At 45.8% G+C, this 16,832-nt stretch overlaps 2 protein-coding genes across 5 annotated transcripts in view; one reads left to right on the top strand and one right to left on the bottom strand.

The window, feature by feature from the left end:
* MAU2 (MAU2 sister chromatid cohesion factor) overlaps positions 1-7,654 on the bottom strand; it is a 33,885-nt gene extending 26,231 nt beyond the window's left edge. For 2 of the 3 annotated variants that reach the window (XM_079116746.1, XM_079116745.1), the window contains exon 1: positions 7,344-7,654. In XM_079116746.1, the coding sequence (XP_078972872.1) occupies positions 7,344-7,619 (276 nt within the window). In that variant the 5' untranslated portion in view covers positions 7,620-7,654. The remainder of the gene's footprint in view (positions 1-7,343) is intronic. The other variant, XM_079116744.1, reaches the window with a different exon arrangement.
* Positions 7,655-7,853: 199 nt separating this feature from the next.
* SUGP1 (SURP and G-patch domain containing 1) overlaps positions 7,854-16,832 on the top strand; it is a 31,424-nt gene continuing 22,445 nt past the window's right edge. For both annotated transcript variants that reach the window (XR_013760102.1, XM_079116747.1), the window contains exons 1-4: positions 7,854-8,013; positions 10,261-10,432; positions 14,305-14,408; positions 16,592-16,819. Coding sequence is in view for 1 of the 2 variants with exons in the window: in XM_079116747.1 (XP_078972873.1) it covers positions 7,980-8,013; positions 10,261-10,432; positions 14,305-14,408; positions 16,592-16,819 (538 nt within the window). In the remaining variant the exon portion in view is untranslated. The remainder of the gene's footprint in view (positions 8,014-10,260; positions 10,433-14,304; positions 14,409-16,591; positions 16,820-16,832) is intronic.

The raw sequence follows: 16,832 nt of genomic DNA, 5'->3' as shown, positions 1-16,832 counted from the left end.
GAACCTTTAGGAAGTGGGGCCTAGTGGAAGGAAGTTAGGCCATTGGCATGGCATGCCCTTGGAGGGGATATAGGGTTCCTGCTCCTATTTCTTTCTTTGTTTTCCAGCCACCATGAGATGAGCAGCCTCCTGCCACATATTCCTGCCATGATCTCATCACAGGCCCACAGGCAACATGGTCAAGCAACCATGGACTAAAACCTCTTTAAAACTGTGAACCTAGGGCTGGGGTTGTGGCTCAGTGGTAGAGTGCTTGCCTAGCACGAGTGACGTACTGGGTTCAATCCTCAGCAACACATAAAAAAAATAAATAAAATAAAACTGAACCAAAATAAACCTTCCCTCCTTATAAGCTGATTCTCTCAGGTGTTTTATTACAGTGATGTAAATCTGACTGACCCACTCATACATCAGAAATACATCCATCTCCTATATAATAGGTATATAATGGGTATAGAATAATATATAGGATATTGTTAATTTGTGATTTTTTTTTTTTTTTAACTTTGTGATCTTAAAAAATATTCTTTACTTCTCCTTCCTTATAATAGGAAAGCAGTCAAACTAAGAGCTCCCTAGGTGTTAGATGGACTACAGGATGCAGATCAGGGATGTCAACACTCTACCAGAAGTTCTAGAAGCCACCTTGGGGCTCTCAGGGAATGCAAGTGACGATCATCACAGGGCCACCAGGTGCAGAAGGGCCCAGATCACCCCATCTCTGGTTGGTGCCTGGAGGACTTAGTTTAGGATTGAAAGCATTTCATGCCTTTTTTATTCCTTGAAATAAACAAACAAACAAAAAGGGTTAGGTCTTTTAAACCATCAAAATGTGCAGAAATAGTTATTGAGTGCTACTCCCTTAGGATAGAAGCACAGCATTAAGAAGACTCCCTTGCCTCTTTCTGCTGTGTACCCATGGCCCAGTGCATCCTTTAGTCACCACCTGAGTGTGCACATTGAACAGTAAGTTGGAGGTCCTTACTCTGTGAGTTGTTGAAGACCAAATGAAACAGTACCCTGAAATATACCAGTGTGGGGCCTGGCATATAGAAAGCACCAAAAATGCTGCAGGAATTCCAAGGCAGGAATTGGAAGAATTGCAGGAGGTAGAGAAGAGAAGTGAGTTGGTAGAGCGTGAAGTGATGCACATTTTACCTCCCCAAATTGGAGGTAACTAAGAGAGTGAGAGTGAAGGGGCTAGGAATATGGTTCAGTGGTAGAGTGTCTAGCATGACCAAGGCACTGGTTCCACTGCCAGCATGGGAAAAAAAGAGTGAGAGTGAAGGAAATGGAAAGGAAAGCAGGAGGCAGAAGTACAGATTCCTGCTCCAAGAAAATGCTTCATGTTAGCTCTGCAAACACACTCTTTCCATGAGTTTTTATTTCTGGATAATGCGGCATGAAATTTAGTAGGACATGATCATGATCCTGAAGGATGAAAGTGTTGTTCCAGCTGGACTAGATGGGAAAGGCTTAATACCAAGCCTTATCAGGCCATAAGAAGAGAAAGGAAAGCACTTAAATCACTTGCTAGGAAAGTAAACCATAGGCTCTCAGGCTAAACCTAGATGCAGAATTAGCAAGCATCTGACTAGCACAATCTGGAGTTGCTTTGTATGCCAGATGAGCAAATCCACCATTAAAAAGCAGACTGAGAGGGGTTGGGAATATAGCTCAGTTGGTAGAGTGCTTGCCTTGCATACACAAGGCCCTGGGTTCAATCCCCAGCACCACAAAAACAAAATGAAACAACAACAACAACAACAAAATGAACTGAGAGCCAAGCATAGTGGCACATGCTTGTAATCTCAGTGACTTAGGAGGCTAAGGAAGGAAGATCACAAGTTCAAGGCCAGCCTCAACAATTTAGTGAGGTCCCAAGACCCTGTCTCAAAAGAAAACATAAAAAGGGTTGGCGATATAGTTCAGTGGTAAAGCACCCCTGGGTTCAATTCCTGGTACCAAAACAAAAAAAAAAAAACAACAATGACAAAAAAAAAGCTAGACTGAGTTGGGTTCATATGCCTGCAATTCCAGCTACTTGGGAGACTGGGGCAAGAACATGCCTTGAAGTCAAGAGTGGGAAACCAGAGCAACACAGAGAGACCTTGCCTCCAAAAATTAAAAATAAACAAACATAAAAACTTGACCAACAAACCAAACCACAGCCCCATTCTAAATGCACAGAGAAAGCAAACATGGCATCAACATGGGTACTGGCAGTCAGTTCAAAGAATGGCTGTCTGAATTACAGAAAATACCATTTCAGAGAAGTAGCCTTTATTCCTCAGCGCCTTTCAAATCAGAAAAATCTACAAATGATGATGCACCTTCCATGTCCAGGGACTAAAAAAAAAAAAAAAAAAAAAGACTATGTGAGCCAGGTACAATAGCACATGCTTGTAATCCTAGAAACTGGGGAGGCTGAGGCAGGAGGATTTCAAGTTCAAGACCAGCCTCAGCAACTCAGCAGTGCCCTAAGCAACTAAGTGAGACTCTGTGTCAAAATAAAAAAAATAAAAAGGGCTGGGGATGTGGCTCATTGGTTAAATGACTCTGAGTCTAATCCCTGGTATGGTAGAAAAAAAAATAAAAAAAGACTGTAATAAAGTTGGGACTCAAGGTGGAGTTCTCTAGAGTACATGCTTAGCATGTATAAGGCCCTGGGTTCACTCTCTAGCACCAATAGATAAGTAAATACGTAAATAAAAGAGTAGAAAAAGAAAGAGGGGGAAATTGGTAAACATACTTTTTTTTGTTGTTTTACAGCAAATGTGCAAATGAGTGAAATAAATTTGTCTGCGTGGAAGCCTAGTGTGAAAATAAAATAAGCCACAGACCCTGAAAGAGAACTGAAAATTCACAAAGGAATAGGAGTGCAGTAAGAAAAAAAAAAAAAAATACAGGGAAAATGTAGTATGTCCAAAGGAATATAACTTGACAGAATCTGCATGAATAGTTATGGAAAGCAACACCTTTTATAATCTCAAACTATTTACCTAGGGAGTCTCAGAGTAGCCAAGAATTCTGACCACATATCTACATAAATGCCAAAACCATAATCAAAGAAAGGAAGCTAAGCTGGGTACAGTGGCAGATGCCTTTAATACCAGCAACTCAGGAGGATGAGGCAGGAGGATCATTTAGTTCAAGGCCAGTCTGTGAGGCCAACTCAGTGAGATCCTGCCTCAAAATAAGATATTAAAAGGGTTAGGGATAGGGCTGGGGAGATAGCTCAGTTGGTAGAGTGCTTGCCTCGTAAGCACAAGGCCCTGGGTTCAATCCCCAGCACCGCAAAAAAAAAAAGAAAAGGGTTAGGGATATAGTTTGATGGTAGAGTGCCCCTGGGTTCGATCCTCAGTATTGTGCATATGTGCACACACAAAAAGAGAGGCTTTCAGGTTAGGTATCATTATCCACTGAGCAGATCCGAGGGCCTGCAGAGGCAAGATGACTAAGACCAATGATTGTGGTCTCAAAAAAGCTGCAGAGGAAAGGGAGATACATCCTCCATGACTCCCATGAGAATATTTAACTGATAATTCTTTCAAAGTTGGTAGACTTGATGAAGCAGATGGGTAACTCTATTATATGTTTCTCTTAAATAATTCACAAACAGGTGAGGAAACAGAAACTGATACGTGCAGATCAAAGAGAAAATAATCTAACCTTAGAGTCTCCCCTTGTCTACTTCACTTCAAGGGGTAAATATTCCAAGACCTTCAGTAGATGTGTGAAACCTAAGAGTCCCACTGAATCCTACAGATACTATGTTTCATCTCTCTCTTTATTTTTTTTTGGGTACTGGAGATTCCAAGCCACTGGAATTATAGGCATGTGTCACTGCACCTGGCAGACCCTACGCTTTTTCCTACATAGACAAACCTATGAAGTTTAACTAATAATTATGACAATGTAATATACACATACTAAAAGTTTTTTAAGCATGGTGTTTCTTATTGTGCAGGTACAGTGGCATCCTCCAAGTGGCAGGAGGATCACAAGTTTAAGGCCATCCTGGGCCACTCAATGAGACTCTGTTTCAAAACAAAATAAAAAGGACTGAGGGTTTAGGTCAGATGAACTGAGGGTGTAGGTCAGACGTAGAGCGCTTGCCTAGAATGCAGAGGCCTATTTCAAGCACCTGTACTGAAGGGGGGAGGGAGTGGCAGGGCCTAGTGGCACACACTTGTAATCCAGTGGCTCAGAAGGCTGAGGTAGCGGGATTACAAATTCAAAGCCAGCGTCAGCAACTTAGTGAGACCCTGTCTCAAAGTAAAAAATAAAAAGGACTGGGGATGTGGCTTAGTGAACCCAGTCCCTGGGTTCAATTCCTGGTTACACCCCCACCCCCCAAAAAAAGTAAGAATGAAGAGGCTATTAGTGGCAGAGTGAATACTTAGCATGGAAGAGCCCTGGGTTCACTTCTCAGGACCAAAAAATTTAAAAAAATATAATATTTATTAAATATGTATACATAATATATACAAAAGCATGCTTGCCAGGTTGGGTTGTGGCTCACCTAGCATGTGTGAGGCACTGGGTTTGATCCTCAGCATCATATAAATAAATAAACAAAATAAAGGTATCGTGTCTATATGTGATGGAAAAAATAAAAATCAAAAAAAAAAAAAAAAAAAAACCAGACTGGGCACCATGGAGCACACCTGTAATCCCAGTGGTTCCAGAGGTCAAGGCAGGAAGATCTCGAGTTCAAAGCCTGTCTCAGCAACTTAGTGACACCCTAAGCAACTCAGCAAGACCCTGTCTCTAAATAAAATATAAAAAAGGGCCGGGGATGAAGATCAGTGGTTAAGCACCTCTGGGTTCAATCCCCAGTACTGTGTTCTCTTTGCCCCCCCAAAAAAGGCAGGCTCGCATTGTAACACAAAAGATCATAGCCATGCATGGTGGTGAATGCCTATAATCCCAGGACTTGGGAGGCTGGAGCAAGAGCAACACAAGGCCAGCCTGGGAAACTCTGTGAGACCCTGCCTCAAAATCAAAAATAAAAAACACAAACAACCATAAAAGACAAACAGTATGGGAAACAATGCCACTTTAAGTGAAATCCAGACATTTACAACTGGGGATGCAACTGACTAAGATCTCTGTGCTTAAAGTTGGTGTGACCTATGGAGGGGACTATGCGGCTCTGTGGAAAACCTCACAAGATTCAAGGTTCTGTTAAGCTGAGCAAACACTTCACAAGGATAAGGATTGAAATTATGGGTCCAGAAACCAAGTGGCTAAAAGAGAGCAATTTTAGGCATGACTCCATCTGCTAGACAGGGCTGAGTGGGCAAAATATGACAATACACTCAGTGACTATTAAGTACTGCTAGAAACAGTATGCACAGTCCCAGGAGACAAGGGAGGGAAATGGCAGGATCTGTTCTTAATTGAGGGAAGGGAGTTTCAGAACCAGTGCATGCACTGGAGGTGCTGGCCAGCCCTGCACAGAGTTGCAGCCCTACAGTCCCCCACACCTAATGAAGCCTAGTGCTTCACTGGATCTCAAGGCCCAGGGAGAGATCCTGAAACCACTGCTGATCTCTGACAGGCCAGGCACTCCTTGCCAAACCTGATGCCCTAAGCAGATCTCTGGCCTCACCGCCCCACCCACTCAGGCCTGCTCAAATGTCACTCCTACAAATGCAGATTCCCTCACTACTGCTACCAAAAATAATAGCTCCACATCGACTTCATCCCTTATCTTGGTCCATATTTCATGGTTCTTCCATAACTGCCTAACTTTTTTACTGCATATATCATTTGACTCCCTCTAAAACATAAGTTTCTATGGGTAGGTACTGTATTAGTCATCAATGATCGCCAGCACCTGAAAAAAGCTTAATAAATATCTGTTGATTGAAAGCAAATAAACTTCTCCAAAATAATAATGACATACTGTCTTGGCATGGAACATGGTGATCATTATGCCTGAGTTTGAGCCCAGTTTTGTTAGTAACTTGCGTGGCCTTCGGCAAATCACTTCACTTTTCTGGGCCCAAACCACCTCACTCTGAAACAAGGAAGTTGATCAAGTGAGAACTAATGTTGTCTCCTAACTTTTCACAGTGTGCAAAACAAAGATCTGAACTCCTGAACACAAACTGTTACTAGCTAAGAGACAGCTCAGATCTACCTCAGATCAATACACTTAAAACTGAGTTGAGCCAGTGTGGTGGTATATTCCAGTAATCCCAGTGACTTGGGAGGCTGAGGCCGGAGGATCACAATTCAAGGTGAGCCTCAGCAACTTAGTGAGAACTTGTCTCAAAATTAAAAATAAAAAGGGCTAGGAATGTAGCTCAGTGGTAGAGCACCACTGGGCTGAACCCCAGTACTTGGAGGTAAAAAAAATCTAAGTTGATTCTTTTCAAGGAGGTTCTCCTTTAATCAGAATGGAACTGGATAAATAACAAAAGGGAGGCAGGGTTCTGGCAGGAGCACAGTGTTGCTATGAGCAGAAACAAACCCACAGTCAGAAACTTCCCACATTCTTTGGAGCACCAAGATGTCACACAAGTAATGTTGAGGGTAGGTGGTTTCCCCAGAGGATGGGTTTAATGGATAGTGGGAGGGAGAGAAATAACCAATGGGTAGTGGGAAAGCAGGTGCCCCGAGATCCATCCCCAAGCCCTCACTGAGCAACTGGTCCTGGAATCCAGATTCCCTATTTCACCTTCTCACAGGATCTCAAAAGACCGACCCAGTCTCCAGGGCTGACCTTCCCGCATGACACCTGACACTACTGATTGGGACACAAAACCCTCCAAACACTGAGTACCAGACTTCCAGGTCCGGGGGGAAGGGATGAATACCCTCCCAGTTTCGTGAGACCAGTCTTCGACTTCCCAGGGAATGCCTGAACTGTCACCTCCACTTTTCCCGACCCCAAGTCATTTCCTGTGGGGTCATTCAGGTTTGATGCTTCCGGGGGCTGAGCCCTGAGGAGTTGGAAGTTGAAGAACCCAGAGATAGATCTAGAGTATCCCCACTGCCACCAACTAGTGTTCTTCTGAAAATCTGACGATCTTGGGACCCTGTTGCTACTAAGGAGGCAACTTTCCGAGTACCCTGAGGTGGGAGTAGGTAGTTCCTGAAGCCCCGCCTGTCAGCAGAAAAGAAAAGTAAGGTGGAGATGAGGGCCTCGGGTTCCCGAGAGGCTGGCGGCTTTCGGAGTCGGGCTGAGACCAGTGGGAGCCCTGCTGCTCTTGCGGAGGTGGCGCCCCTGGTCCCCTACAAGCGGTCACTGCCGGCCAGAATCGCGGCTAGTCAGCCAGCGAACCGCAAAGAGCCCGTGCCTCCTCCCTCGCGGCCCGGCCCGCGCTCACCGCCTTCTCCAGGTGACTGCGCGCCTGCTCGCTGTTCTTGGTGTGGTGATAGAGTACAGAGCCTAGCTGCAGGTGCGTGCGGGCCTCGATACGCTGCGGCGGCTTGAAGGGGAACACCGCCTGTAGGCAGTGCACGCACAGGCGGATCTTAGGCGGACTGGAAGTGCGGAAGTGCTCAGCGAAGCCCAGAAGCGCCAGGTACCAAGACTCGGCCGCCTCAGCCTGCGCTGCCTGGGCCGCCGCCGCCTGGGCTGCCGCTGCCGCTTGAGCCGCCATTTTGGCCTCTACAACAACAAGCCTCCTCCACAGGGAGGCGGAAGCAGGCGTACGGGGCGGGGCCGGGCGGTTCTTGCGGATCTCGCGAGAGCTGTCGAACAAGGCATCCTGGAACATGTAGTTTATATTTAGGGTGGCCGCGACTCAAGGAAACGTGAGGACAGGGCGACGCCCCCGGGTAATCAGAACTGAGACTTAGATATCGTCTGTAGACTAAAACTTGAATTTCTGCCGGAAAGACCCTACGTGTCCTTGGAATGGTAGGGCTTGCTTGGTCGACGCGGACTACATCTCCCATCAGGCCATGCGCACTATAACTGCCCCCCCCCCCACGGTGGCGCCGGAGCATTGTGGGATTGGATGAGTCTCAAGATGGACAACCGGGATGTTGCAGGTAACAGCCCCCGCCTCCCCTCAGGCGCTTGCTTAGGTCCTTCGGGCTGCGTGTCGCCGCTTTGCCCTCCTGTCGGTCCTGTCACAACCCGCGGACCCTTTGCCTCAGTTCCTGGACAGCCCACAGTAGAGCTTTCTGCATCTCCTTCGTCCCTTGAGACCCCAGACCCAGGTTGCTGTCCGCCGCGTCTGGTTTGCTGAAGACGCCTGGTTTTCCACAGAGGCCGCCACCGGGGTCAACTCCTCCGGTTTTTTGAAATAACTGCTCTCAGAGCTGAAACAGCGGCAACCTTGGGCTGTCCTGCACCCCTCTTTTCGTAGCAGCTGCCGTCTGGCGTGTGTCCCTCTTTCTGGGAAAACTGCTTTTTCGAACTGCTTTGAGGGCTCCCATTACACACTTTCCCAGGTTTAAATCTTGCTCTTACTGCTCCCCTAGGATGAAATGCAGTCACCCAGTCACCTTATGTGCTTATTGTGTGTTAGGCACTGAGGGTGCAGAGGGGACCACAACAGGGCTTTTCCTTTCTGAAGCTTATTTTGTACTGGGATATTAGTGCACCAAGGAGCAAATATATACAAAGAGTTAATTGTGGTGATATGGGGTGGGATTTGGAGTCTGTTGGTATTGAGTGGTCAGGGAAGGCCTTTTTAGGCAGAAGACATTTATGATGAGAAGATGCCAGCTAAGGAAAGACCTGGAAGGCAGACCTTTCCTTCACAGATGTGGACAGCCAGTGTAAAGGCCCTGGGGTGACCAGGCTTGTCCTTTCGAAGAATGTCAAGAATGAAATGGAGGTGGGCAGGGGAGCCATCTCTGGCAGGACCAGAAAATCAACTTTGAAAATTTGGATTTTAATCCAAGTTCCACTACTGTATCTTTGTGGTGGCTTGTCTTGTCTCCACAGCCATCACACTAGTCTGAAGAGCATCGTCTTTGCTTGAAGCTAGTGAGCCTCATTGGTCTCCTTTCTGCCTATGTAGCCTAGCAGAATGACCACCTAGTCACCAGGATGGTTTTAAAAACTGGAACTGGGGCTGGGGTTGTGGTTCAGCGGTAGAGCACTTGCCTCAAATGTGTGAGACACTGGGTTCAATTCTCGGCACCACATATAAATAAATTAATAAAATAAAGGTCCATCAACAATTAAAAAATATATTAAAAAAAACACCCAAAACAAAAAAACTGTAACTGGTTATGGTGACACATGCCTGAAATTCCAGCTACTTGGAGGGCTGAGACATGAGGATCTCTAGTCGAAGGCCAACTTGAGCAACTTAGTGAAACCCTACTGGGGATTTAGTTCAGAGATAGAGTACTTGCCTATCATGTGGGAGGTTTAGATTCATTGTCTAAGACTGCTAAATAAATAAGAGACATTGTCTTTAACAACAACAACAACAAAAGCCAGGTGCAGTGGCTCATGCCTGTAATTCCAACAGCTTGGGAGTGTGAGACAGGAGGATTGCAAGCCAGCCTCAGCAAAAGTGAGGTGCTAAGCAATTCAGTGAGACCCTGTCTCTAAATAAAATACACAATAAGGCTGGGGATGTGGCTCAGTGGTTGAGTGCCCCTGGGTTCAGTCTCTGATACCCACCTCCCTAAAACAACAACAAAAACCCCATTGGAACTTTTCATTTCATGACTTTCTACTGCTTTGTCATTTCTTAAGCCCTTAAAGTAAAATGCAGTCTTTTATCATGCCCCACTTCTGCCAATCCCTAGAGCAGTCTGCTCTGGCCACATTAGACCCTTGCTGATCCTGAAATGCACCAGGCTTCTTCCTGCCTTAGGCTTTTTGCATCTGCTCCATCTTCTGTTTGTATCCCTCTCCATTTGTCTTTTCATGATGCTTACTTTTTATACTCTTAATTCCAGCTCCAATGCCCTCTCTCCTAATGGTTATTTTGTGATTGCACCACCTATATAAGTACTCTTCTGTTTCTCTCTCACATTCTTTTATTAGTTTCCAGCAGAGTTCTTATTATGATTTGTGGTTATTTTCTTTTGTTATGAGTTTATTGTCTCCCCCAGTCAGAGGTGATTCCCACATCTGCAGAGGCCCTGTTTCTCTTGTTTAGCACCCAGTACGGTGCCAGGTACATAGCATTTTCTCTGAAAATATATGTTGAGTGAATGAATGAAGAATGTATCAGTCACTGTGAACATCAGTTGCTGTCTGACTTTTCACAGCCATTGGGGGATGTCTAAGGAGCAAAGGTGATTTTTCATCTGCTTTTTCCTTCCCAGGAAAGGCTAACCGATGGTTTGGGGTTGCTCCCCCCAAGTCTGGAAAGATGAACATGAACATTCTTCACCAGGAAGAGCTCATTGCTCAGAAGAAACGGGAAATCGAAGCCAAAATGGAACAGAAAGCGAAGCAGAATCAGGTGTCCAGTCCTCAACCCCCACATCCTGGCGAGTAAGTGCCTGGGGCCTGTAGTTCTTAGAGGCTCACCAGCAGAGGGTTTTGCTTGTGAGAGCAGTCAGCGTGTGCCTGTCCTGGTCATGGGTTGATGATCCAAGGAATGACGCGTATGCTTTTGGAAGGTTTAGTGTGGCAGAAGAAAAATGATGGTTGTGTAGGAGCCTGTAGGACAACCCGTTAACTCATGCATTAAGAGTTATATACTGCCAACCACCTACTGGGCAGGAGCCAGGGTTGTAACACAGAGCAAAAACCCAGACTCTGCTCTGCACATGTGGGGCTCCCAGTCTGCTAGCAAAGAGAGTGCCAGACACTCCAGAGCTGCTGGAGGATAACATGGAGACACTGTGTTTCCAGGCATAGCGACCACCATAGGGACACAGAAAAGCTTTGCATTCTGAAGGCCTAGGTATAGCTGGCCTGTGGAGGAAACAGAAAAGGGTCTGCCTGGTAGAGGGGAACCTGGGGAGAGAGCCCTTGCATGTCAGGGCAGCCCAAACTGCTGTGCACTAAAGGGCTGTCTCAGGGCAAGACAGGAGGTTGCTTAGGCGGAGTTTCTACCTGCCTGCCCTGGAGAACACTGAAGACACCAGACGATTCTGTTTTCTCTTTTACTTCAGCATTGCGAGGGGTAGAACCCATGGCCTTGCACGTGCTGGGCAAGCTTTCTACCACTGAGACATACCTCAGCCTGCACCAAAGGGTTTTGAGCAAGGGATGGGGTGTGATCAGGATAATGGAACCCAGGAATTTCAGGCTGAAGGTTAATAATCAGAGAGGCAGGGGCCCCTTCCTCTGGGCTCTGAAGTGTGGGGTGTTAACCTCCCAGTTCCCAGTTCCTTTTCTAGGAATCTGCTGCTTCTTGTTGAGGGCAAGGCTTAGACCTCATTCCAGATGAACTCCAGGTCTGGCACAGCTCCAAGACACTCAGGAACGTGGACATGGGGTGACTACTTGTGGACCCTTGCCCCTGGAATTATGGGATGATTTGCACCAAGATAGGAACAACCTGTAGGGTTGCCTCTCAGAAGTTTTCTAGAATTGGGCAGCTGAATGGGGACATCTGGCTGGGTAGGTACATGGCACAGGAAGCTTTTGAAATAAGGTTGTTTTCTTTTCATAAAAACGTAGAACACCAAAGTTTAGAATTTATAACTGAAGAAATAAAAATCTTCAAGTTACCCCAAGACAGCCATTTGGATGTGTTCCCTTCCTTTCTTTCATGAAGTCATCAGTTTTGCATTCTGCTTTTCCTCCACTTAAAAATTTTTTTTTAAAAACTGTACCATAGTCGGACTGGAGAGGGTATAGCCCTGAGTTCAACACCAAAATAAATAAATAAATAAATAAATAAATAAATAAAATAATTAACATTTTTAAGCCCATAGTTCAGTGGCATTAAATATACTCACAAGGGCTGCGGCTGGGGCTCAGTGGCAGAGCACTTGCCTGGCATGTGTGAGGCACTGGGTTCGATTCTTAGCGCTGCATGTAAATAAAATGAAGGTCCATTGACAACTAAAAAAATACTTAAAAAAATAAAAAATAAATATATTCACAAGCCGGGAATGTAATTCAGTGGTAGAGCACTTGCCTAGCATATATAGGATCCTGGGTTCCATCCCTAATACCAAAAAAATAAAAATATAAAAAGCATGGGAAAAATTGCATATGTACTGAAACACAGACTCTTTTTCTTGTCATTATTCCATGAACAATAGATTATGACGATGTTTATATAGCATTTTAGTGGTATCAGCTGGTACAATTTATCTAGAACTGGTTTAAAGTATTGAGAGGGTGTGCATAGGTTCTGTGCAAGCCCTAAGCCATGTTATATAAATGATTGAGTGTCCATGGATTTTGGTATCCACGGGGGGTCCTGGAACCAGTCACCCACAGATGCCAAGGGAAAACTGTGTCCCCTGCTATTTGTTCATTACCAGTAATTTTCAAGTGGGAGTCATATGATTGCTCTCTGAAACTCAGTTGTGTTTTTTGTTGTGCTGAGGATTGAACCCAGGGAAGTATCCTACCAATGAATATCCCAGCCTCCCCACTCCTGCTTTTAAAATTTCATTTTGAGATAGGATCTCGCTCAGTTGCCCAGGCTGGCCTCAAAATTGGAACCCTCCTGCCTCAGCCAGTCACAGGCATGTGACATTGTGCTCAGCTATTTTTCATTATTTTCACTCCTTCCTGTCTGTCCAGAGGGAGGTGCACATAGCGTGAACACAGGGCCAGGGCATCCTGAGAAGTCTCCTCTTGTTTAATATTGAGACTGACTTGTTAGCAAAATGTCTTTTACATTAAAGTGTGTTTACTGCCTTTTTTTTCCCTTCTTTTTTTAAACTTTAAAGATAACTCATATGTGGTAGGAAATCTGGGAAATAGAAGAGAGGGAAATAGCCAGGCGTGGTGCAACACACCTGTAATTCCAGCAACTCAGGAGGCTGAGGCAGGAAGATGGCAAATTTGAAGCCAGCCTCAGCAACTCAGTGAGGCCATAAGCAACTTAAAGAGACCCAGTCTCAAAAAAGAAGAAAAAGGGCCAGGCATGGTGGTGCACACCCTGTAATCCCAGTGGCTCTGGAGGCTGAGGGAGGAGGAGCGCGCCAGCTTCAGCAAAAATGAGGTGCTAAGCAACTCGGTGAGACCCCGTCTCTTAATAAAATACAAAATAGGACTGGGAAAGTGACTCAGTGGTTGAGTCCCCCTGGGTTCAATCCCCAGTACCCCCCAAAAAAGAAGAAAAACGGGAATTTAGCTCAGTGATAATTCAACCCTGGGTTCAATCCCAAAAAAAGAAAAAAAAAAAAAAAAAGAAGAAGAAGAAGAGAGAAGGAAATAAGGAAAAATCAGAAGCCCTCCTCCTCCTTTTCTTCCTCCTTGTTTTTCTTTTCTTTTTTTTCTCTCTCTTTTATTTTTTTGGTATGGGGTATCACTATGTTGTCCACACTGGTCTCAAACTTGTGAGCCCAAGTGCTTGTTCCACCTTAGCTCCCCAAGTAACTGGGACTACAGGCATATGCCATCATGTCTGACTCCAAAGTCACTCATCATGCTGCTATGCAGAGAAAAGTGTTAGTTGCATTTTGATGTTTTTCTAACAATTTTTTGTTGTTACTGTTGTTTTCTTGTCATCATTGTTTCTGCAGTGCTGGGGATAGAAGCTAGGGCCTCGTGCATGTTAACTACATACTCTTACCTTTGAGTTGTACCCCCTGCCCCCAACTCTTTTTTGAGATAGGATTTCACTGTGTTGCCTTGGGCTCAAGTGATTCTGATGCCTCACCCTCCTGAATGGCTAGGACTCTTGGTGTGCATCACCATGCTCTGCAAAAAAAAAAAAAAAAAAAAACATAAATAAAGAAAATTATGACACAAAACATATTATTTGCAAAAAAAAAAAAAAAAAAGGCAGGGAAAGAGTAAAAATAATAAAAATACAAAATTTTCTTGTGATTCTCCCACCAAGAGATTGTTCTGAGTATTTTTTTTTATGAACATGTAATACAGAAATAATTGCTGGAACTTGCATGGGTAGACACATTCTCCTGACTGGGAGAATTCTATGAAGCCTGGCCAAGGAGACAGACCTGTGGGTCAATAATAACCCAGGTCACTAATAACAAGTGGGATGGGTACTCTCCAGGAAAGCAGAAACCCTCTTGATGGGGGCCATTTGGACCTGGGGCATTGACACTTGGGCTGAGATAACCTGTGGATATATGGTGTCACTCTCACTAGAACAAGCATGTTCCCAGCTTACTTTGCTGAAACCTGCTCTGTACTTGGCAGTTGTCCCTGGGCACCCTGGTCCCTCCTCTTTGGCTTACACTCTTTGTCCTCTCTCTTGGTTCTAGAATTCCAAATGCACACAACTCTTCCTGCATTTCCAACAAGTTCGCCAATGATGGCAGCTTCTTGCAGCAGTTTCTGAAATTGCAGAAGGCACAGACCAGCACAGGTAAGTGCAGTCAGCCCCTTCCTTTGGTGCTTCTCTCCAGCCTCCTGCTGGAACCCCCTGGCACATCAGGAGTAACAGGTTCAACCTTAGGCCTGTCCTTTTTATGAGCTCATGAGTGCTCTCATTCTACCTATCTCCGTACCGAATGCCAAATGGCAAGCACAGACCTGCGCTCATGGTGCCTGCCCCATAGGAGCAGGGGCAGGCTAACTAGCCATGTTTCCATCCATTAGGATTAGGGTCATGATCAAGCATGTCCCAGGGCTCTGGGACCTCAAGGGGGCAGGCAAGGCTGATTCCCTGCAGGAGAGGATGGGGCATGGGAAAGACATCCCCAAGCTGTATAAGCCCAAGCCCACCAGTGGTGATTGGGCCTTCTGCAGATACACCTCCACCAGACTGCCTGAGACACCTGACTTGTGCAGATCTTGGGTCCTGTTACCACTGAAACTCAGGGTGGACAGGCAGCCTCAAGGAACCCCCAGTGATTATTATAGGGGCGCTGATGTTTATTGAACATCACCTCTATGCCAGGAAATTTGGACTAATTTGCTGCTCACCCGCTCCCTAGCACTATAAGCAGATGATGCCCCCCTTTAGCTTAATCCTTGGAGGAACATGAAGCAGTGTGTTTCCCTTTGAGAGAACTTTGATAGTATGGTTTTGTCTCTACCTAAAACTCAGCTTTAACATTTTGTCATACTTCAATTTTTTAATTTAATAATGAAAAACACTATCGGCAGTTAAACTTCTCTCATCCCTGCCTCTTACAGGAACCCACTACCAACAAATTATTGTTTGTTCTGACAGTCCCTGTTATCATCCTGCCACTCCAGTACGTGATGTCATTTCGGAGCTTTGACCATTTACCCAAACAATAACACATTGTTTTGTTTTGAGACAGGGTCTCACCTGACTTGGCCTTGAACTTGCTTGGGATCCTCCCGCCTCAGCCTCCTGAGTAGCTGGAGTTATGGGCGCATGACACCATGCCAGCTGTGCCTTTCTTTTTAATGCAACATGATTCTTTCCTTTTTTTGGTACTAGGGATTGAACCCAGGGGTGATTTAGCATTGGCGTACATCCCTAGCCCTTTTAATTTTTTATTTTGAGACCAGGTGTCACTGAGTTGCTAAGAATGGCTTCAAATTTGTAATCCTCCTGCCTTAGCCTCCCAAATCTCTGGGATTATAGATGTCCACCACTGCACCTGGCTTAACAGGATATGATTCTTGTAGATCTAGACAAGATACACAAATCTCTCTTGTTGAGTTCAAGTTTTGTAAGCAGCATGTAGGTAGGTGGTTACCCTCCCAACTTGACACTGGTGAAACAGGCTTAAAAAGGCTCAAGCCAGATGTAGTGGCACATGCTTACAATCCTCTCAACTCAGGAGGGTCATGAATTCATGGCCAGCCTGGCCAACTTATTGAGACCCTGTCTCAAAATAAAATAAAAAGGGATGGGGGTGTGGCTCAGTGGTAGAGCACTTGCCTAGCATGCAAGAGGCCCTGGTTTGATCACCAGTACTACAAGAAAAGGAAAGAAAGGTAAGGCCAAGGCCCAATGTATAGAGCCAGCCTGTGCCACAATCCATGGGGCCATAGTCTCCTGCCATCAGGACAGGGGCCTGCTTCTTCAAATGCTTTTCTCCAGTGAACTCAGGACTCTGTGTGAAACCATCAGATGCCCTGCTCACTTTGCTATGAGTCTGGCTACACATGTGGGTTCTCAGAGTGACTGAGGGTTAGGATAGAAGGGCCATCCGTAGACCTTCAGAGCTGTGCCCCAGTGCATTCCCCAAGTCCCTACTAGGTAGTAACTCAGATGTGAGGAATGGGACACCGGTACATAGGTTGGGGAGCCTTATGCTTCACAAGATACAGCAGAGCATTCCAGGTGTGAGAATCACCTCCCATGAGGAACCACCTTGAATCTATGGCTGTGTGTAGTTTACCACCTGGAGCTCATTGTTACTCTTGAATCTTTGCTGGTAGTCTTTGCCTCTGTCCTTATCTGTAAAACCAGGGTGACCTCTCTGTGTACCTCCAAACCCCACCTCCCTAGTACTGAGGGCTGAAGACCAGCCCCTGGGGACCCGTGGTACTCTGGTTAGATGGGAAATAGGGAGATGTGCATCGCAGACCTCAAGCTTGCGTATCCTTCCTTTCGTCCATCCCAAGACCCGCCCCCCAGCACGACCAGCGCTCCTCCCAGCACACCCACCCCCAGCACCGGGAAGAGGCCCCTCCTGCTCAGCAAGCGGTCGGGCCTGGGACTAGGCAGCCCACTTGGCCAGGTGAAGAACTACTCACATGCCAAGCAGCTCCCTGTGGCACACCGGCCAAGTGTCTTCCAGTCTCCTGATGAGGAGGAGGAGGAGGACTACGAGCAGTGGCTGGAAATCAAAGGTAAGTTGTGGGA

This window comes from Sciurus vulgaris, assembly GCF_902686455.1.
Source record: "Sciurus vulgaris genome assembly, chromosome: 16".
Taxonomy (NCBI): domain Eukaryota; kingdom Metazoa; phylum Chordata; class Mammalia; order Rodentia; family Sciuridae; genus Sciurus; species Sciurus vulgaris.
This window is presented reverse-complemented; position numbering and strand designations above follow the sequence as displayed.